Source organism: Aedes albopictus, unplaced genomic scaffold (genome assembly GCF_035046485.1).
Source record: "Aedes albopictus strain Foshan unplaced genomic scaffold, AalbF5 HiC_scaffold_108, whole genome shotgun sequence".
Taxonomy (NCBI): Eukaryota; Metazoa; Arthropoda; class Insecta; order Diptera; family Culicidae; genus Aedes; species Aedes albopictus.
The window spans coordinates 51,620-75,000 of NW_026916460.1; the positions used below are offsets into that span (position 1 = coordinate 51,620).

At 40.6% G+C, this 23,381-nt stretch overlaps 1 protein-coding gene across 5 annotated transcripts in view; it reads left to right on the top strand.

Moving 5' to 3' along the window:
* Positions 1–23,300, top strand: part of LOC115266109 (ubiquitin carboxyl-terminal hydrolase 32) — a gene marked incomplete at its 3' end in the record, with an annotated part of 64,644 nt that extends 41,344 nt beyond the window's left edge. For all 5 annotated transcript variants that reach the window (XM_062843212.1, XM_062843210.1, XM_062843211.1 and 2 more), the window contains 4 exon segments: positions 4,131–6,232; positions 14,202–14,756; positions 14,919–15,230; positions 23,081–23,300. In XM_062843212.1, coding sequence (XP_062699196.1) covers positions 4,131–6,232; positions 14,202–14,756; positions 14,919–15,230; positions 23,081–23,300 — 3,189 coding nt within the window.
* Between the last annotated feature and the right edge of the window lie 81 nt (positions 23,301–23,381).

Here is a 23,381-nt window from a genome sequence, read left to right on the forward strand (position 1 = left end):
CCAAAGCCGGGGAAATTACCCGGAGACCCGTAGACATATAGACCGATATGCTTGATCGACACGGCGGGGAAAGTGGTCGAAAAGATCATCATTTACCAAATGTTTAGGCACACCGAAGGTGTAAATGGTGTCTGTCGAATAATCAGTTCGGCTTTCGGAGGGGGAGCTCGACCGTAGACGCTATCTTGTCGGTAATATATACCGCTGAGAAAGCGATCCAGCGTAAAAGGAGAGAGGGATTCGCTACTGTGTAATAGTGACTCTGAATGTAAGAAACGCGTTTAATAGCGCCAGATGGGCGGCTATTGCCGATGCGCTCCTGCGTCTCGGGATACCATGGAGCCTGTACAAAATTCTTGTTATTGCGCATTTCCCACCCCACTGGACCCCTTTCGCAGTTAATAGAAGTGCGGGATCGTGAATAAAACTGCGATTTTGCATCAAATCGTCATGGTGTTTTCTGCGCACTTATTCAGTACCTTGTAATACATAAGTGACAGAAGACACCGACACGTTCCGATGCAAAATCGCAATTTTATTCACGATCCCGCACTTGTACTTACTGCGAAAGGGGTCCAGTGGGGTGGGAAATGCGCAATACTTCCAGAATCGAGTACTAGTTTACGACACAGAGGTGGGTCAGAAGTGCTTTCACATAACATCAGGTGTTTCGTAAGATTCCATCTAGCGTTATGGAATGTCCTGTACGAAGAGGTTGAAGTTCCCGGTGGGGGTGAAGTTCGTCGGCTTATTTTGTGTGGCTTGCACACGGGCTTACACTGGGATGAGATGCTGTATTTTGGATAATCTTTTCTCCCACATACTGAATTTAATTAGCTGAACTTGTAATTACGCCGGAAAATCAAGGAAATACGAAATGCAGTAACTAAAAAGTAAGTGTTTTTTATTAGAACAAGAGGTAAATCAGATAATCAACACCATTCACTTCAGCTAAAACGAAGGTTCATTCCAGAATCCACTTAGCTGCCCTGCCAACACAAATACCATCTAACAAAAAGGCCTAACCTTGCCGATGAGAGGAAAGTACCTGATGTGCTAAACAGCTAACCTGAAACTCCACCAGAACTGAACGAACTGTCTGATAGGAGAACGTGCGTACCAATATCCGGAATGAAAGCCTTCCCAGTTTCATTTCCAGATCAACCGTGACGACTTTAGTGGAAGCCAGGGAGAAACAGATTAGCGGAAATTTGCCGAGCTCCACAAAACCTACGAAACCAGATGTACCGATCAGACCAAGACGTTGCGCTCAGAGATCCTAGATGCACTTCTACACTTAGCTGTTAAAAGTTGCCAAATTGAATCCCCAAACAATTTATTTTATCCAAACATGTGTAGCGAGAATAAAATAATGATTTTCTTCAGGACCGTGTGACAAATTCTACTGGGTTTTTGTTTGAGATATTCCACCAGGAGTTTCCATCGGAATCTCAGCCAGGAACTTCTCCTAGAACTCCTTCAGAAAATTGAAGATCCCTCCAGAAATTCGCCCAAAGATTCCTACAGAAATTTCTTCCGAGATTCCGGAATAAGTTACGAGATACCTCTAGTATTGCTGCACATGTTTTCTCTAGAAAATTATTACAAAATTACCCAGGAGTTTGTTCTAAAATTCCTCAGAGAGCTCTTTATTAAATTCTTTCAGGGTTTCATTCAGTATTCCATCTGGTATTTCTTCAGAAGTTCTTTCCGATAGTCCTTCCGATAGTATTCCTATTCAGAGATTTCTTTCAGGATTTTTCTAGGAACCAACGGCGTAGCCAGCTTTTTTTTTCTTGCTCACTCTCCTAAACAAACACTAGACAGACAAGGGTGGAGACAGGAGCCATTCGACCCTGGTTTCATCCCGCTCTCTTTCTTGTATGTTTAGGAGAGTGAGCAAGAAAAAAGAAAAAGCTGGTTACGCCGTTGTTAGCAATTCATTACTGAAATTCATTCAAAAGTTCCGAAAATACTCCAGGGGTTCACTCCAAGATTCTATAAGTAGTTCTTCTCAAGAATGTCCAGAAGTTCTTTTCGGTGAAATTGATCAATCAGTGAAATGTTATTGTAAGTGCTGGAAATATTTTTTCCACATACACTAACCACTCCAGAATGCGAAAAGCTACGCAAAACTTTTACGAGTTTACTAAATTTTTAATTAATTAAGTTTGAAGTTTAATAAATCTTAAGAAAACGCCTAAAAGTATGCAATTTCCATACTAAATATGTTATAACATTCAGAAAAGTACAATGTTATGCATAAATTTCAATATTTATAGAATTTTTGATGGCAAAATCGGGTTTAGCGAATAATTGGCAGCTAGAAACATTTATTCGTACCTATATTCATTACATGTGCGATAAACCTACAGTAACAAAAGTTTGAAAGTGCCTTTGAAGTTTGCCCAACACGCAATTTCGGAAAATATCGAATTTCATACAGAAATATGTGTCTCTTTGGCTGTAAAACATGTAAACTCATCATTCAATAACTCTTGAGCCAGCTGATGAACATTTTTTACAAATTGTTTCAAGTTTAAAGCGTTATGTTTAACAAATAAAAATGGTCCTCAGGGTGATCAATTTCACCCGAAATCACGGTACCTCTAGAAATTTCCTAGGGAATCTTCTAATATTCCAGTTTCTTTTGAAATTACTTCAGAAATTTGTTTTTGGAATATACACCTAGAGGAAACTATTGGAGAAACCCCAGAAAATAATGAATAAATACTTCATAACATTGTTGGAGGAAATACTTAAGAAATGGAGGAAATTCTTCCCGGGATTTCTCCAGAAATTACTTGTGAGATTCTCTCAGAAATTCTTGCTGGGATTGGAGTTAGGAGTTCCTTCTGGGATTCCTCAGGGAGCTAGTTCTGTGGTTTTCCTGGGGTTTGTTAAGGGTTCCTTCCGAAGTTCTTTCTGTGATTCTTCTGAAATTTACCGAAGACTTTTTTCTTCAGGAACTTCTTACGGGATTTCTTCCACGATTCATCTAGGAATTCCTTACGGGATGCCTTCAGGAATTTTAAAAATCTTTCAAAAGTTATTTACGGGGTTCCTCCAGGACTTCATTCTGAAATTTCTCTTGAAGTTTCTTCAGCGATTCTATTAGGTTCCTTCTGGGATTCCTCCAGGAGCTTCTACAAGAAGTACCTTCAAGGATTCCTCCATTTGAGGATCACACTCTCTGAAATTTCCCCAGGAGCTCTTTTTAAGATTTCTCCAGATGTTTCTTCTAGGATGTTTCCCAGACCCAGAGTTTCTTCTAGGATTCCTAAAGTTTTTTTTTCTGAAATTGACCAGGACTTCGTTCTTGGATTCCTAAATAAGTTCCTTTTTCTTGCGGAGCTCTTTCTGGGATTTCTCCATAAGTTCGTACTAGGGATCTTCCAAGAGGTCCTTCACGGGAGGACATTCAAGGAGATATAACAGAAAGAATTCCTGGGGAAATCTCGAAACGAATTCTGGGAGAACTTGCGGAACGAATTGTTAGAGGAATCTCCTGGAGGAACATGGATAGGAATTCCTGGAAGAATCTGAGAAGGAGTATATGCAGGAATCTCTGAACGAGTTCGTGGAGAAATACCAATACTTCTTTAAGAATCTCAATTTCTGGAAGAGGGATCTTCTAAAGAAATCCCAAATAAACCTCTCAAAGAATCTCATAGAGAGCTCCGTGAGGAATTCTAAAAGAAAGTCACTTTGTCGTACGAAAGAATCAGAATATTTCGCTGACGAACTTGGTGCTATAGTGACTAACACTTCTGATTCGTATGCAGAAGGTACTCCCAGTCAACACATGATCGCATATGATGTTGAATAGGATGCAAAAGTGGAGGCGATATACGTACACTTTGCACGCGGTTAAATGGAAGCATGTACGCATATGGCCTCCACTTTAGCATCATATGCAACATCATATAAGACTTTGTGTTAGCTGGGACTGGGTTCAATCATGGCCCGTCACTTTCCTCCTACTTTATAACTTCCTATCTACTTTCTCTCTACTAAAGGACTCAAGTAAAAAGTTACTTAGAAGAACCACCTTTTGATGAACTATAACATTTTTCTACTATGTACTGTTTTCATAACGACTCAATATTTCAATTTCTCTATCTTTTCAGATTTTTGTGGAACTTGTATTGCAACGAATCCGGTACTCACATCCTGAAGCAGGATTTCCTGAAAGCCATACAAATCGAAACTACGTACCAAAGCAACGTACTGAACACCACAACCATCGGCAGCAGTAGTTTTAGCAATAGTAATAATAGTAATAACAATAACAACAACAACAATCAGGTGCTAGTGAGCAAAAGCAACAGCCTGCCCAAGTACACGGTCGCGCTCTTTGGGTTGAACGATCGGGTCACCTTCGAGCAGTTCAAATCGTGGATTCAGATCTACAAGGGCGCAACGGTGCTGTCCAAGTGGCTGCTCCAGGATGCGTGCGTAAATCTCAGCTCGGAGCTGGAGACGCCCACCTTCTACCAGAGTTTGGCCGGGGTGACCCACCTGGAGGAGCAGGACATCGGCGATCTGGAGAAGGTTTTCTGGCTGCTGAAGGGACTGGCGCTGACGGGGCAGTTGGACCTGGAATCGCTGGGTCCGCTGATTAGTCCGCCGGTGCCGAAGGCGGCTCTCGGTGGGGTGTTCCTGGCGTTCGACGAGAACCACGATGGGCACATTGACTTCAAGGAGTTGTGCTGTGGCGTTAGTGCGGCGTGTAGGGGGCCGAATGTGGAGAGGAGCAAGTTTTGCTTCAAGGTGTTCGATATCGATCGGGACGGGGTGCTGAACTTTGGGGAGGTCGGGAAGATGGTGGATATATTGTTGTTTGTGGCCAAAGAAACGAATGCGGCGTGTTACAAGAGTTTAACCGGCAGGCGGGTGATGGAAGAGTTGTATCAGCGGGCGAATGAGGGGTCCATGATGGGGAGCAGTGAAACGGTTCGGGAGTGTTCGGTGGTTCCGGATCCGGTGCCGGAGTTTAGGTTTACACAGGAGGATTTCCTGATATGGAGTATTGAGAGCAGCACAAACTTGGTGCAGCCGTTCTTGGATCTGTTGTTTGAGGTGTGTCATATTGTGTTGGGTTTGAGGCCACAGTGCAAGCATTTAGAAGGCGATATCGTGAAAGGCTGGTTAGCCCGAGAGGTTCGCAGAGGTTATAAAGTAGGGCAGTTTTGGTATTTGATATCGTCGGATTGGTGGCATCATTGGTCGCTGTATACTCAGCCTGCTACGAATTCATCGTGTGTGCATTGTAAAATCGCATCGAGTTACGCGATCAGCAGAAACAACGCAGTAGGGGCTGTTCCGGGAGTAGACGAAGCGATGATATGTGATGAAAGTTTTACCTCAAACTCGACGGAGAGCATGGGAGATTTACTTAATACCGGAGATTCGTCTAGTCTGGGATCAGGAAGTAGCGGGATTTCCTGTGGTAGACAACCTGGTGGTCCACCAGGAATGATAGATAACCAAAGTCTGATAGCACCAATTCTGTATAAACAGATTCCCACGCTGACAGGGGAAGGCGGAAGGCTGAAACGAGATTTGACTCTCGTACAGCACAGAGACTTCGAATTAGTCCCGGATTCTCTTTGGAAAGCTCTTTCCCAGTGGTATGGCGGTCCGCTGCCTCTACCGAGGCAAGTCATTCAACCTCTCAGCACAGGGGACGTAGAGTTGGAACTTTATCCCCTGAACCTCCGAATTCTACGGCATCAGATTCCTTCTCCTCAACAGCAGCAAAATTCCAACAGTGCATGGAGCAATATTTCCGGTGGATATGGTGCCCTAACAAGTGGAAACTACTCCAACACATCCGTCTCAAACGCCCTGCAACCTCCGAAAAAGTATCTGGCCTACACCGCCGCATTCAGTAGACTCGCAACGGTCAAACAAGTTGCCGAATTCCTTTGCCAAAGACTGAAGCTCCGAGTGGAGGATATCCGGTTATGGCACCTGGCACCCACCCCAACCGGCACGACCGAATTTCCCTACCTTCTCGAAGAGGACAACAACACGCTCCAAGAGCTCTCCATCGGCGATAACGATCAGCTTCTGCTGGAGATTCGCAACAAGGACCTCACCTGGCCCGAAGAACTTGGATCGCTAACGATCGCGCACAGCCAGAGCCATAACAATCTGGAACGGCGCGGAACGATCGCCTCGATCCAGTCGCAGCATCCGCCCGGAGCCACCGGACTGCACAATCTAGGTGAGTAGCTTGCATTTGTTGGACAGCCTAAATCCGTCGAAAAATACAGAAATGGGGTGTTGGTTCATTGTCTTTTGAGTTCTCGGGTACACGACTTCAATTTATTTGCATGTACCGTCATCCGGGTACTGTTCAAAATTTTTGATCTTTCATGAATAGTTCTCTTGAGCAAACGTTATATTTTTAAAACAAGTACTGGTTCTCTGAGTATGTGTTAAGCTACTCGGAAAAGTATTATGAAACTTCAAAACGTGTGAAAGGCTTTTCAACCTGAAAGTGATCAATGTTCGTTTTTGTTGAAAATGCCCTTACTTACTAAAATTAAAGGTCTCTGATTTTGAATATGTTTTCCAAATTCTTACAAGTTATGTACTTTTTGAGTTATTTTAGGATTAAAATTCTCTAAATCGTGAATAATGCCTAAAGGTAGGCAATGCCTTAATGAATTGATAGCCTACTTTAAATAAATCGTATATTTTATTGAGAAAGATCACTTTCATAAAAGTTAGAGGAACATTCTCAAAATATCCCTGGAAAAACTCCTACAGGAATCTATGCAATGGTTATTGGAGAAAACTAGATTAGGATTCAGGATATATTCCTGAAAGAATCGTCGGACGAATTTCAGAAGAAATTCCTCTGCTGGAGCTGCAGAGGGTTTTCGCGAAGGAATTCATGGATGGATTCCTGAACAAATCCGTGGATGAACTCCTGCAATATTTCTGGGTGATAATTGGGTTTTTAAATTAAGAAAAATGTATTGATTTTTTGATTTTATACAAAAGAGCACCTTTTTCTGAACCACCATGATTTTTTTCAGATTTTTAGAACTTCATTTTGATACCTAAAATCGCTTTCGAAGAGATTTTTCGAAATCACCTTTTGACAACTGGCCAACTGCTTGACAGCTCCGCCCAGTACAAAATGCGACAAGGGGTGATTCGACAAATCGCTCCCATACAAACTTCAAACTGATTTTTAAATAGGTTCCCGGGCACCAAAATTCATGAAAATTTGGATTTCGGCTCAGTTTTGCATGCAGATTCTGAATATGGAATTATCTCAGCACCGCTAAAGAAGCCAATTGTGAAAGAATTCTGTTTGACTTTTTGGAGAATTTCCTGGCTCCTGTATGCATTCCACTAAAATTATCTTAAGAAAATCCAATACAAATCGCTGTGGTATACATCTAGAAATCCTTGAAGTAATTCAGAAAAATATTCAGGTAATCCTGGGAAAACTCTTCGATGCATCCCTGAAAAAGATAATGGTAGGATTTCAACGAAGAACTCCTCAAGGAACTCCTCCTGGAGAAATTTCGGTAGAAATCTCGTGAGGATTTCCTCGAAGAATTACTATGGGAATTCCTGGTGGACGTCCTGAAGGGATTGCTGGAGTAATTTCTGGAGGAATTCTTTGAGAAAACTCTGGAGGATATAATGGAGAAATCCCTGAAGCAATTCCTTGGGGAATCTCTGCAGGAATGCCTGTAGGAATTTCTGGACAAATTCCTGGCGGAATCCCTGTCATAGTTCCTGAAAGAATTCCTGGAGGAATTTCTGAACAAAAACCTGGAGGAATTCCTGTTAAAATTCATGGTGCAATCCGTGGATAAATTTCAGGAGGAATACCAGAAGGAATCCAACGAGAAATTTTGAAAGAAATTGCTAAACAAATTCGGGCAGAAATTCTTAGAAGAATTTTTGGAGGAATTGGTGGAGGAATCCTTGGAATGATTTATGGAGGAATTCCAGGAGGAATCCTTGGGGAAGGGAGGAATCCATAAAGAAATTCGTGGAGATGTTTCCGGAGGAATCCCTAAAGCAATTCTGGAGAAATGCCTAGAGGAAACCTTAGAGGAGTCCCTGGAAGAATCGTAGGCGAAATCCCAAGGGGAGTCCCTAGATGAATCCCTAGAAGAATTCTTGGAAAATTAATTTCTCGATAAATACCTTCAGGAGTCCATGGAAAAATTCCTGGTGGAATTCCTGGAAAAGTTTCTTAAGGAATCGCTGGAGGATTTCTGGAAGGGTTTCTGGAGGAATTTGTGTAGAAATTCCTGGGGTAATTCCTGGAGCAATTCTTGGAAGAATTCTTGGAGGAATTTCTGGAGGAGTCCATGGGAATCTTCCTGGATGAAATCCTGGAAAAATGCCTAGACAAATTTCTGGGAGAATCCCTGAAGGAATTCCTTAAGGAATCTCTGGAAGATTTTTTTGGAAAATTCCTAGAGGAATACCTGGATAAATTACGGGAGGAATTCCTGGGGAAATTGATGAAGGAATCCCTTGAGGATTTTGTGGAGAAAGTTCTGTAGATATTCTGAAGGAATTTCTGAATAAATTCCTGTAGGAATTCCTGGGATAATTCTTGAAGGAATTCCAGGAGGAGCCCCTTGAGAATTTCCTGAATAAAAACTTGGTGGATTGCCCGGAGGAATGTCTGGAATAATGCATAGAGAAATATCTGGAAAAATCCATATAGAAATTTCTGGAGGAACCCCTGTAGGAATTTCTGTAGGGAATCTTTAGGGGATCTCCTGGATTAATCTCTATTGGAATCCCTAGAGGAATTTCTGTAGGAATGCCCGCAGAAATTCCTGGAAGAATTTTAAAGGAATCCCTGCAGAAATTCCTAGAGAAATCTGGAATAACTCCCGAAAGAAGCTCTGGAGGATTCCCTTGATGAATTCCTGGAGGAATCCCTAGGAAGAATTTCTGAAGAAATCCCAGTAGCAGGAGAAATCGCGGAAAAAAATCTTGGGGAAACCCTGAAGGAATCTTAAAACGAGCTCGCGAAGGAACACCTGAAGGATTCTCTGTAGTAGTTCCTGAAGGAATCTTTAACGAAACCTCAGGAGGAATCCAGCAAGCAACTCCAAGAGGAATTCCTAAGGTAATCCCTAAACAATTCCTGGAGGAAATCCTGGATTAATTCTTGGTGGAGTTTTTGAAAGAATAATGGAAAGAATTCCTGAAGAAATCCCAAGAAGAGTTCCTGAAGAAATCCTTGGAAGAATTTTAAAAATAACCCCTAGATTTGTTCCTGCAAGTATCACAGAAGAAATTCTGGGAAGAATACCTGGAGGAATTCCTGAAGAAACCCCTATGTGGAATCCCGCAAACAATCCCATGAGGAATTCCTTAGGAAATCCCAGGAGAGCTATTTTAACGAACTCCTGGAAAAAATCTGTACGGATTTCCAAGAGTCCCAAGAGTTGCTAATAAAACCCCTTGATCAAATTCTTAAAATAAATGCCCAGAAGCAATTCTCGAAGAAATCCCAGAACTCCTGTACTGCTGTTCTACGCATAATAGTTCCATGTTCTATGGGATTCCCAGTGTAGGAATCCCTAAATAGGCTTCTGAAGGATTTCCTGAAGAAATTCGCAGAAGGTATCCATAAAAGAATCGGGAGGAATCTCCAGCAAGAGTTCCCAAAGGAACGCAAGCCACGCAATGTTGATTAGGCACTTTTTCACAACAACTTCATGTTGGACAGATTTACAAGGTTCCCGTAGGCCCGCACAAAACCGCCAGGCCATAAGGCATTTCCATTAGAAATCCTCTACATAGAGATGAGCGGAAGTTACATACGTCGATTCGGCAACGCTGTTTGTTTTGTTTACAACAGCTGCCAACACTTGCTACAAAGCTAGATGTTCAAACTTTGTGCGTGACTTCGTTGTGGTTCAAGTTGTTTTGTTTACATTTTCTAATTATGGTAGAATTTCTTTTTTCAAAATCTTGTTGAAATAGCGGAGCAATCGAAGAAATCTGAAATTCAATGCAAAAGTGTTACGCTAATCATATCGGTAGAAGTGAAGCAAGAAGCAGCAGTGGAAGTTTTTTCGACAAGTGCAGCAACAAAAGTGTCGTCATAAGCATGAGCTTTTGAAAGCAGAATTAATAAATTTTTATCTTTTTACTAAACATACATATGCCGCCAATATCTCGATATTAACCTTCCGTTAATCGCGCTGTTGTACTTTGTACAACACATGAGAATTATCGACAATTACTTTGAAACTATTTTTTCTATCGATGTCAAACCCGAATGTATTCTACAGGAAACTTATTTAGAATATTGTAAGACCTTTTTTGAAAACAGTATAACTCCTTATAATGCGGAAAATTGAAAATCGCATTATGAAGAACGTACTATATATAAGATAAGATAGGCAGTTGAATGTAAGTAAGTGTATTTCAAAATCTAAATGATCTAGAAATATGGTGTCTTCGGCAAAGTTACTTGGGATATCAAGGGCCTACGCGAGGTGACCTGAGTAATTCAGATTTTAACCGATAGGCGGCGCTAGTGAGCATGTAATTTTTACATCCCATATAACTCAGGATCCCGAGTACTTAGAAAGATGATGTCTTCGGCAAAGTTGTTTGGTTGGTTAAACACTAACTGATGCAGAGCCGTATGGTTTGAAACTCCAAATCTAGGTGGCGCTAGTGGGCATTAAAATTTTATAACTCATACATCTCAGGACCCTGATTACTTAGAAAGATGGTGTCTTCTGCAAAGTTGTTTGGTAGATCAAACACTTGTGCTCATTCTGCGAATGGAGTGACGTGAGAAAAGTCGGAGTCTTATATCGAGGTGAGAAATCTCGACTCGAATGAGGTGACTCTCCATTTGATTTACACGGCGAGTCACTTCATTCGAGAGTGGATTCCTCATCTTGATATACGACTCCGACTTTTCTCACGTCACTCCATTCGCAGAATGAGCACAACTAACTGACGAAGACAAGTATGATGTGGAATTCCACATCCAGGTGGTGCTAGTAAGTACTCAAATATTATAACTCATATATCTCGAGATCCTGATTACTTAGAAAGATAATGTCTTCAGCATAGTTGTTTAGTAGATCGAACACTGAAATCTTAGAAAGATGGTGTCTTCTGCAAAGTTGTATAGTAGATCAAACACTAACTGATGAAGACAAATATGACGTGCAATTTCACATCCAGGTGGCGCTAGTCAGCATTCCAATTTTTTACCTCATATATCTCAAGATCCTGATTATTTAGAAAAATGATGTCTTCGACATTGTTGTTTGATGGATAAAGAGCTTATAGTTGATGTGCCGTTTGATACGAGATTCCACTACAAGGTGACGCAACACATTAATTTGCTAAAACATGCAAATGGATGCTTTTTTTTAATGTTTTCAACAAACTGTGTTTTTTTCTGTCAACAATATATCAACCGAATTGAATGTATTTAAAAGCCCAATAGATCTGTTGTTACTTTGTAATAAATGTTTCTATTGATGGTAAATCCAAATGTATTCTTCAAGAAGCTTATTTTGAATAGTACAGGACCTTTTCGAAAACAACGTTACTTCCTAAAATGCGGAAAAGTCATAAATCGTATTATGAAGAACGCACTATATATTTTATGGGACATTATATCTCCGTAGATAATGGTTATAGATAATGGTGGGTTTTATTTAAAATTCCAAATCAGGGTGGCGCTAGTTAGCGAATCTTATATCTCATATGTCTCAGGATACTGACGATTTAGAAACATGGTGTCTTCGGAAAAGCTGTTTGGTAGGTCAAAAGCTTACGGATGAGGTATCTTCTCCTTCATTTGGCCTTTGATCTACCAAACAACTTTGCCGAAGGCACCATCTTTCTGAGTGAAGTGGAGCTTCGTGGCCGTTCGGTTAGTGTTACCAAGCGTGTAACCGCACCATGCTATCCACTGGTGCATGTAATGTTAGGGTGGGGCTAATTTCAAAAATTCTCTCCGATATATGATTTCCCAAGTGGAAAGTGATCTACTAGTCAAAATAAGTCAGCTGTACAAAAATGAGCGATTTCGGTTGATATTTAGGGGTGGCGCAAAGGGTTCAAGTGAAATTTTTGCTAGAACAAACTTTCAAAAAACATTTCAAATTTAATTTTCAAACTTATTTTTTCTAGACTAAATCGGTGATTCTAGAACCCTATTGGACCAAATTTGTGCTCAAAATTGCGATATCTCCACTGGCTTCCGAGATATTTGAAAAAAAAAGTAATATTTTGGTACCCAACCCAAAAAATACTGAAAAATGGCATTTTTTTTCAAATATCCCAGAAACCAGTAGAGATATCGCAATTTTGAGCACAAGTTTGGCCCAATTGGGTTCTAGAATCACCGATTTAGTCTAGAAAAAATAAGTTTGAAAATTAAATTTGAAATGTTTTTTGAAAGTTTGTTCTAGCAAAAATTTCACTTGAACCCTTTGCGCCACCCCTAAATATCAACCGAAATCGCTCATTTTTGTACAGCTGACTTATTTTGACTAGTAGATCACTTTCCACTTGGGAAATCATATATCGGTGCGAATTTTTGAAATTAGCCCCACCCTAATGTAATGTATGTCGTGTCCATGGTCTAGTGTTAAGTTCTGTTCAGTCTGTACAGCCTCTGGCTGAAGACGGTGTCCCATGCCTTTTTAATCGGGATCCTGAGCTACATGAGATTAAAAATTTACATGCTCACTAGCGCCTCCTAGTGGTGGCATTTGAAATCAAATTGTCACTCATCTATAAGCCCTTGATATAGCAAACATCTTTGCCGAAGGCACTATCTTTCTAAGTAATAAGGGTCCAGAGATACATAATGTATAATATTTAGGTCCTCATTAGCGCCGCCAAGTGGTGAAATTTCAAATTAAACTGCGAATCATCCGTAAGTCCTTGACCTACCAAACAACTTTGTCGAAGACACCATCTTTCTAAGTAATCAGGATCCCGAGATATATAGGATATAAATTTTATTTGCTCACTAGCGCCGCCTAGTGGTGGAATTTTCAATTAAATGATCAATAATCTGTAAGCCGTTGACCTACCAAACAACTTTGCCGAAGACACCATCTTTCTAAGACATCAGGATCCTGAGATGTAAGATATAACATGATATGGCTCACTAGCGCCGCCTAGTGGACGTATTACGAATCAACTTTGTCAGCATCAAGTAGCCCATGAAATTTACAACAACTTTGCCAAAGACAGACCTCCTCTAAACAATCAGGATCTTTAGATATTTCAGAATGTATGGGTGTTGTACAAAGTACAACGCGCGACTGCTCGCGTTACAAAAATTGGCGCGAGTACTGAAAGGTTAAAAATAAATAATTTTAATTTATTTAGTTCCGATTGCAATACCGTTCGAACGACGCCTTCTTACGAACGATAAGCATGTTCATTTGGCTCACACTTTGACAGTTCTCTCTGCACGATTGGCTCACAATGGCCGCCTCCGCAGATCTCTATAATGTAGGATTACTAATTTCCATTACTTTTGCTCGTATCACTTCGAACTTTGCATTGCTAGACCGTGTCTCTCAGAATCATCTTTTCGTTTCGAAAACGTGATTAAACTTCTCTCAACTGGTAGGCTATGGTCAATTCTGGGCCTATAATCACTTGTAGTTTTAAATGAACTCAAGCGTTCTGATCAAAATCTGAACAATGAATGAAAATGTATTTCTGTTTTTCATTCATCAAAACAATGATTACTAATCTGCCGGTGGACGCATAAATGTCCCATGTGCAAAAACAGACAATCGAGAAAATCGCGTCCAAAGTTCGAAAAAAGTAAATTGTCTCAACTATGAAGTATAAGTGCTGAATCGTGTTCTAACATCAACCAATTTTGTATTTGAGCACTAATTTTTGTTTTAGAGCGATTTTATAGTTCCATAGGATTTCCAATGAAACGTGACGCTTATGCGTCCACTTTTAAGAATGTTACAAATCGGCCTTGCATTTTTTCAACAATTTTCGGAACAAACTACCTATTTTTATTTCCCCATATGATAGTACCCCACGATACATGGTCATGGGCTGCAAAATCTCAATATTGCCAAAAATGCACATGGGACAATTATGCTTCCACCGGCAGTAATGTTGTTCCCCAAATACTAACAAAATACTTATCTAACACTTATTCCTTGACCGCACAGGTAACACATGCTTCATGAACGCCGCCCTGCAAGTACTGTTCAACACTCAACCCCTGACGCAGTACTTCATCCGACGGATGCACATGTACGAGCTGAACATGGCGAACAAACTCGGTACCAAAGGACAACTGGCCATGCGCTATGCCGAACTGCTCCGGGAAGTGTGGACCGCGTCGCAGCGATCGATCGCACCTCTAAAGCTGAGATTCTGCGTCACCAAGCATGCACCGCAGTTCTCCGGCGGCGGTCAGCACGACTCCCAGGAACTGCTGGACTGGCTGCTGGACGCCCTCCACGAAGATCTGAACCGGGTGATGGAGAAGCCCTACAGCGAGCTGAAGGACTCGGACGGCCGGGCGGATGTGGTGGTCGCGGCCGAAGCGTGGAACCAGCACCACGCCCGCAATCAGAGTATTATCGTGGATCTGTTCTACGGGCAGCTCAAGTCGAAGGTGACCTGTACGGGGTGCGGTCGCGACTCGGTACGGTTCGATCCGTTCAGCTTGCTCAGCTTGCCGCTGCCCGTGGAGAACTACACGTACTGTGAAGTTTTAGGTAGGTATCGTAGGGGAATCAGATGATGCTGTGGGTCATAGATACTTGAGCGAGATGGGTGGTGAGCTCGTTCCACGCTATTCATTATCTTTATTTACGGCGAAAAAATCCAGTACGATCAACACATAATTCGTGTGATTATGACTGCGTTTTCTCTTCCAGTCACCCTCCTGGATGGTTCCGTACCGGTGAAATACGGCCTAAGACTGAACTCGGAAATGAAGTATTGGGATCTGAAGAAACAGCTGAGCGAACTGTGCGCTCTGGATCCGGAACTGATGCTCATCTGTGAACTGTCCAACTCGCAGATCCGCTGCATTCTGGCCAACGAGAAGAAAATCGAACCCACCACAGCGTGCGAGCTGTACGTGTATGAGCTGCCAAAGTTCGATAATATGCTTGTGAGGTCACGGGCCGGTTCCGAACTGGCCATCAACATCGAAAAGGGCCTGAAGGATATTCAGCGAACACCAGGTAAGGGGGTGGTCTGTGTGAGTGTGTGCACGCACTCGATTCGCTGAGGCATTATTGTTTTCAGTTGTTTGATTGTAACTTTTACTACCATTTCTCACACTGTCATCGTGTGTTGTGTTGTTTTTGTTTGGGCATATCCCGTTTGGCACAGTGTCTAATGACAGAGTTTAATGCATTTCCCCTTCAGCTCTGAGTGTAGCCTCTTTTTAACCCGTAAATCCCGGGACGATCTTCTCTTGGTAGAAATGAAATATCTTCTTTGTTTTAAAACATTTGACTTCGGAATCTTTTTCATGGTCAAGGGGAATATTTATATTCTAAGAAATACATGGTACCTCCCTTTTTGCACCCTCCCCATTTTCTGCTAGCCGAAAATACGTGGCGTTTTTGTATTTTTCATAAATTCTACATGTTTTTACTCAAATTTCATCGTTTTGCTAATGATCAATAGTTTTGACTAATCCTTGACATGCAATGTATCACTACCCATCATAGTCTTTTGAAGTTTTCATCCCAGAGCTGTTCTAAGGCCTCCAAAGTACTCCGAAGTTTGTGTTACAAATCCGACATTCCAAACCAAATTGTATACACGATGAACGATCACAGAACATAGTCTACGGTACGCAAAAATCCTGAAAGTACCCCTAAAAAATTTATGGTCTATGTATTGGGTGATCTAGGTTATCCAAACTACTCTGGAGTTCATTTTCTCAAGATCTACTGGATCTACCATCATTGGTGTTCACTCTGTTCAAGAAATCACGTTGATGTCCATCTGATCTCACAATGCTACGAGCAACTCGATGTTGTGGTAGTTGGACATTCCGTGAAATACAAATGGCCTTCAATACACTTTGAAGTTTGGGTTACGATATCTACATACTGTATCATGCTTCAATAGTTCGTGGAATGTAGTCTATACTACTGATGGAGCCCCAGTGCACAACTATAATGCTTTTGGTACATTCATGGGTTATTTCAGGTTTTCCCAACTATTCTGGAATTAGAACCATCAAGGTCTACAGGCTCTATTCTTGTTTCTCTTAACTCTATCGGCATAATTCTTTCACGGTTGTGGCTATTGCTGCTCATAATATTACGAGTAACTCTATGCAGGCCCGGATTTAAGGGGGGGCAAAGGGGGCAAGTGCCCCGGGCCCCCCGATCAGAGGGGCCCCCCAAGAATCCTGAAGCACTATATATTTTCTTCATGAAAACATAAAATGCACTTCAAGGGTTGATCGTAGTGTGCTGTGATAAAAAGTGGATGTGAAAATTGCCATCCGTCAATTTTTTCGATTTTCTTAATTTTCAAATTAATTTATTATATTATATCAAGTATAATCTTCGCGAAAGTTCGGGACCAGGATTGGCCGCTAGGAAGCAACCACTAACCGAATCATCCAATCGAACGGAAACCCCAGGATCGATCTCCAGACAAGCGACCTCAAACCAAGAATGGATACCAGGACGACGGCAGAGCCAAAATAACCACCCTACATCCGAACCAGCGTGTCCCTGAGCAAGAAGGTTAACAATTTATCCAACTCCGAACAAGCGTGTCATCCTTCCGGACCTTCCGCATCCTTCCGAGCCAGCGCGATATGTTTTCAAGCCGGCTCAGTGATCCCTCCAAATCTGCGGCCCGAGGCGCGGCCTTTGTTAGTGACAGAGTGTTCAAAATTCGTACCATCGTGGTCAGTAACTCTACATTACGCAGAGTCCTATAGGAAGGCTATAGCCCTGAAGAGTATGGTGTTGCTCATTGCTGTGCTTCTTTGCATGCATCGCTCCTGTATGGGGTGAGCATCGCAACATAATCGCCATCGGGTGCGATCGTCCGACGATATGAAACTTGGTAAGATCTTTCCGATTATTTTTTTGAACATTATATTCTGTATTACTATACTTCTTTATTCGCTATTTTCACCATCCTATCATCTATTGGAAGCCGTTTCAGTTCTGGACGCTTTCTAAGTTGATGATAAGATTTATTAAATGCTTGCAAGGACTTGGCCAGGTGTGTGGAGATGAGTGGGTACATGTTAATGTAGATAGTAGCGAAATCTACAATAGCAATGGATATGCTCATCTTTGCAACTCCATCCACGATTTGTGCAAGTATTCGTGCTATGAAAACATAAAATGCACTTCAAGAGACTATTTTATACATGTCCTAGAGTAGTTATATTTGAGTTCTTTAAGGGTATACAGATTATTTCTTATCTGAATTTTCACTTGAAAATCCAAGGTTTCGATTAGATTAAAAAAACATTATTTCAATTGCTAAGCAATTCAACCGTAGAATTAAAGTGTGTTTCCCAGAATGACTATTTTAAGGGAACTGTTTTAATGCTTGGTTGCAGCAAATTCATATCAAGATAGGTTTAACAGTATTCAATAATCAGGTAAAATGATGTATTTAAAAAAAAAAATTGTTATACGCGAGTTTCTTTAAAATCCCATGAAGTTCTTGTTGAATTCAATTGAAAAACTGTTTTAGTACTTAACATTACATCAAAAAAGCGTCTCTCTCAAATAACTGTTAATACCCATCCGCATCAGTTCGTTAAGGACAGATGTTATCATGGGCAAGAGTAGATAACGATTCCTGAAGATGTTCGAGAAATTCGGGGGAGTTTAGGAAACCTAGTTTTTAAAAAACATCTCAGAACAATGTTTTTACGGTGCTATTGCAACAGTTGCCCCCTAGAATCCTGGCATTGTTCACTCGTAGAATTTTGCAATTAGAACTGAACGCTAATTTTTAAAATTTTCATAAATCTTTCAAATTCGGATGGAATATTAAAATACATGTATGTACGATCTGAATAAGATTACATTACAGTGTAACCTGTATGCGAAATCTTGACATTTTAGCATAAATATTAGTATGCATGTTCGTATCATTTTTTTATTAATTCCAATTATTATTGGAATTGCAATTGAAGGCTTTTAATATTTCATCATGACAAATTGAAAAATTCATCATTCGAATGAACAGTTGAGTGACATGATTTTTTCTAAACCGCAAAAATCAGCAAAAAAAACTAGCTATAAACAACATTGAAAATCAAACGTTCATGTACGGTTTACATATTTTTGAGGGCCCACTTTATACGGTTTGCCCCGGGCCCCCCGAAGCCTAAATCCGGCACTGACTCTATGTGTTGCTAGTTGGGTGGCTTGTTGGAATTCCTCCATGAATTACTCCAGGCATTTCTCCAGGAACTGCTCTACGAATTCCTCCAGACGTTTTTCCAGGAATTCCTACAAGAAATATTCCAGAAATTCCCCCAGGAATTCCTTTAAGAATTATTCCAAGAAATAATTCAGGAATAACTCTAGGGAATCCTACAGTAATTCCTCCAGGGACAGTGAACAAGCCTACTTGGAGGTATTCCTGAAGAAATTCTTGGAAGGAATTGTTGGAGAAATTCTTGGCGGATGTTTTGGAGGATTTTCTGGAAGAATTCTGGAGAATATACCTAGAGAAATTTATAAAAGAATCCCTGGCCAAACTTCTGGAGGGATATTTGGAGGAATTTTTGACAGAAGTATTGGAGCAGGTCTTGGCGAAATTCTTATAAGAGTTCCTGTAGGAATTCTTGAAAGAATTTCTGGTGAAATTCCTGGAGGAATTCTTCGCAGAAGTCTTGGAGGAATATCTGGAGAAATTCTTGGAATAATTCCTGGAGGAATTTTTGTAGAAATTTTTGGAAGAATTTTTGGGGAAATTCCTGGTGGGATTCTTGGAAGAACTATTAACATAATTCTTGGAGTAATTCCTGGAGAAATTCTTGGAAGAAGTCTCGAAACAATTACTGAAGAAATCTCTGAAGGAATTCTCGGAGGAATCCCTGGAGTATTTTTTGAGGAATTCCAGTAGGTTTCCTGAAGAATCTTTTTTTGAGGATTTATTGATGAATAGGACGCAATCGGTGAAGTACTAGATTGAAAGTAGTGAGCTGGATTTTTGTATGGTGAGATGAACAATTCTCCATTTCTGCAATAAAATGGCGCAAACAGCGTGGGTATTATGATTTCTTGAATAATTTGATACTATTTGAGCAAAAGTTTGGGTAACTGTGTTGTTGTATTATGTATTTCTTGAAACTGCAACAACTTAGTTTTTTTTCCTCCCCTGTTGGGGAAATTAAGCCACTGCGTCCAATAGGCTGAACTTTTGTGGCATAACAACATAGTTACCCAATGTTTCGCTCAAACAGCATCAAATTAGGCAAGAAATCATAATACTAACGCTTTTTGCACCAATTCATTCTCACCATACAAAAAATCAGCTTATTACTTCAATTTTAGTACTTCACCGATTGTGTCCTATTCTTGAAGGAATTTCTTGAAAGAATCCCTGGAGGTATTTCTGGCGAAATTCCTGAAGAAACTCTTGGAGGATTTCTTGGCAGAAGTCTTAGAGGGATCCCCTGGGGAAATTTCTGTAGGACTTTTTGATGAATTCCTGGAGGGATTCTTGCAGGACTTGTTGGAGATATTCATTGAAGAATACTTAGTGGAATTCCTGGAGAAATTATCAGTTAAATTCCTGGAGGAATTCTCGTAGCAAACCCTGGGAAAATGCTTGGAGGTATCTTGGCAGAAATCTTGGGGAACTTCCTGGAGAAATTCTAGGAGTTTGTAATACCTAGAGGGATTCTTTGATGAATTCTTGGCAGAAGTTTTAAAGGAATATCTGAAAAAATTCCTGGAGGAATTCTTGTAGGAATTTTTGGCAGAAGTTCTTTCTTGAAAATTCCTGGAGGAATTATTGGCAGAAATTTTTGGAGGAATACCTGGAGGGATGCTTTGAGGAATTCTTAGCGAAACTCTTGGAGGAATTCCTGAAGGATTTTTTGGAGGAATTCTTCGAAGAATTTGCGGAGGAATGCTTGGAGGAATTCCAGAAGGAATTCTTGGAGGAATTTCAGGAAGGATTCCTGTAGCAATTTCTGGAGCAATTTTTGGAGGATTTTTTTTTGGAGAATTTTCTTGAAGAAAATCAGAAAAAATACCCGGAGACATTCTCGGAGCAATCCAGAGATAAATTCTTGGAGAAATTCCTGGAGTAATGCCTGGTGTAATTCCTGAAGTAATTTTTGAGGTTTTCCTAGATAAATTTATAAAGGAATTCCTGGAGGAACTTTTAAAGAATTCCCGAGAATTTCTTGAGAAAATTCTGAAGAAGTCCCTGGTAGTATTCTTGGAGCAATCCCAATTGGAGTTCCTGCAGGAATCCCTGAATCAATTATTAAGGTTGAAGGATTCGTCATTGATATAATCGTCATCAAAATTCCAAAGCAGTTTTCGCGTCCAAAACCGAAAATTTCCCAGTGAAAATGTATTCACTGTATTGTAAGTGGAGAATGGAGTACAGTGAATGCATTTTCAAAGCAAAATTTTCAGTTTTGAACGAGAAAACTGCTTTTGAATTTTCAATGATGACGATTATATCAATGACGAATCCTTCAACCTTAATGGAATTTGTGGAAAAATTTCCATAGAAATTTCTTGAGAATTTTATGGAGTAAAGAAGGAATTTTCGGAAGAATTCTTGAAGTATTTCTGGGAAAACCTTGCAAAATTCCTGGAGAACTTTCTGGAGGGATTCTTTGGAGAATTCCTGGAGGTATTTGTAGAGTTATTTTTGGCGTATTTCTAGGAGGAATTCTCGTAGAAATTTCTGGAGGTTTTCTTGGAGAATTTCCTGAGGTATTCTTGGAGGAATTCTTGAAGGGATTTCTTCAAGATTTTTTGTAAACCTTTGTGAAGGAATTTCTTTAGGTGTTCTAGAAGGTATTCCTAGAGGAATTGCTTAAGGAATTTATGGAGGAATTCCTTGAAAAATTTCTGGGGGAATTCCTGGAGAAATCCCTGTAGAAATTCGCGGAGGCATCCCAGTAGTAATTGCTGCAGGAATTTTCGAAGAATATCCTGGATAAATTCATGGCAGATTGCCTGGATGATTTCTTGCAGGAACAATTCCTGGAGAAATTTTTGGAGCAACTAACATCTTAAAACATACTAACAAGCTGATTTCTGTGATTTTAAAAACCCAAACCTACTAATATTTAAATAGCTCTTTTTCTATTGACAGTTTCTCCGCCCTCACACGTATTTTACCTGAATTTGTTTTGCTTCATGTCTCCCACAACCCCACAATTATACTCGGCGAGCATTTGCTGCAATCGATCCATATTTACTAATCGTGAAAGATTCACACCGATAAAGTAAAGTGGTTCGAAAGTAGAGCTTGTAGAGCTTGAAGGTCTTGATTCCAGAATAGTTTGGATGAACTAGCTCACCAAGTGAATGTTGCTAAGTTATTAGAATTGCACTCTGAGGCTCTAAGAGTAGCGTAGATTATATTCCGTGACAATTCGTTACAATAAAAATATCCAAAGATTCATACTTCAATACTTCAAAATACATTGGGGTCCATTTATATGCCAGTGAAACTCAACTAGTAACACATAGAGGTACTCGTTATATTATGAGGTGCAATAGACACAATCGTGAAAGAATTATGCCGATAAAGTGAAGAGAAACACGAGTAGAGCCTGTAGACCTTGAAGGTTCTAATTCCAGAATAATTTGGAAAGCCTGAAATAACCCGAGAATGTAACAAAAGCATTATATTTAGTTGTGCACTGAGGCTCCATCAGTAGTATAGACTACATTCCACGAATATATTTAACTATTGAAGCATGATACAGTATGTAGATATCGTAACCCAAACTTCAAAGTGTATTGAAGGCCATTTGTATTTGACGGAATGTCCAACTACCACAATATCGAGTTGCTCGTTGCATTGTGAGGTCTGAGCGACATCAACGTGACTAAATTTCTTGAACAAAGTGAACACAAATGATGGTAGATCCAGTAGCTCTTAAGAAAATAATCTCCGGGGGAGTTTGGATGACCTAGATCACCCAATTCATTGACCATGAATTTTCTAGGGGTGGATTGAGGATTTTGAGTATCGTAGACTATGTTCTGTGATCATTCATCGTGTGTACAATTTGGTTTACAATGTCAGATTTATAACACAAACTTCGGAGTACTTTGGAGGCCTTAGAATAGCTCTGGGATGAAAACTTCAATAGACTATGATGAATTTGAGCAAAAACATGTAGAGTTTATGAAAATTACAAAAAAGCCACGTACTTTCGGCTACTAGCAGGGGAGGGGAGGGGACAAAGGGAAGCATTATGCATTTCTTAGCATAACTATTAATTCCCCTTGACCATAAAAAAGACTCCGAGGTAAAATGTTTATAACAAAGAAAATATTGCATTTCTACCAAGAGAAGATCGTCGCGGGTGTTTACGGGTTAATTTTTGTAATACAGATCCAACTGTGATACCATTGTATAGTGCAGCTACTTAAAAAATTCTTATCAATGAGTGTTCTCCACTGATACACACCAGGTTTCACTGGCGTACACTAGCACAAATGGAATTATCCTTATATTGGTACATCAACTGATCTGACTTTTTTGTGAATATAACTTCTACTATTCAGCGTGAAATTGTCTTAACAGGACTCAACTCGCGTAAACCGTAATTGTAAATGTTTTTCTTTATATTTCTGTCTAAATAGACCGTCAAATGGGGTAGCCCTTTATTTGTGTTACCATCTGATTAACGTATAACATTTTTGTTTCTCGTTATCCATCTCTTTTTCCTTTCCCCGAAACATCTATCGTCACATTTCGCGCCATCCTTCACTGTGCCCTTTACCCGATCATCGTGCATCATCATCATCATCATCGCCATAACCCTCACATCGGCATCCGTCTGACCTTCGCCCCCCTCGAATCGCCTACCATAAAAAAGCTCTTCTACTACCATCGATAGAACCGAGCCAGCTGACGACCACGTCGCTCAACACGACAATCTCTTCGTCGTCCAACTCGTCGTCGACCACGGTTGACGATACGGTGGCCATCACCGGTCGTCGCTCGGGGCCGGGCGACAACCCGGCCAAAGTTGGCACCGGTTCTGGTGGAACGGCGGCCCTCGGCAATCGTAAAGCATCCGGATCGGCGGCGGCGGCTGCGGCAGCAACGACGACGGCATCGAAGGTAAGCCGGTGCTTTGGCAACACACTCTGCATGCCCCCGAATATGTTGTGCTT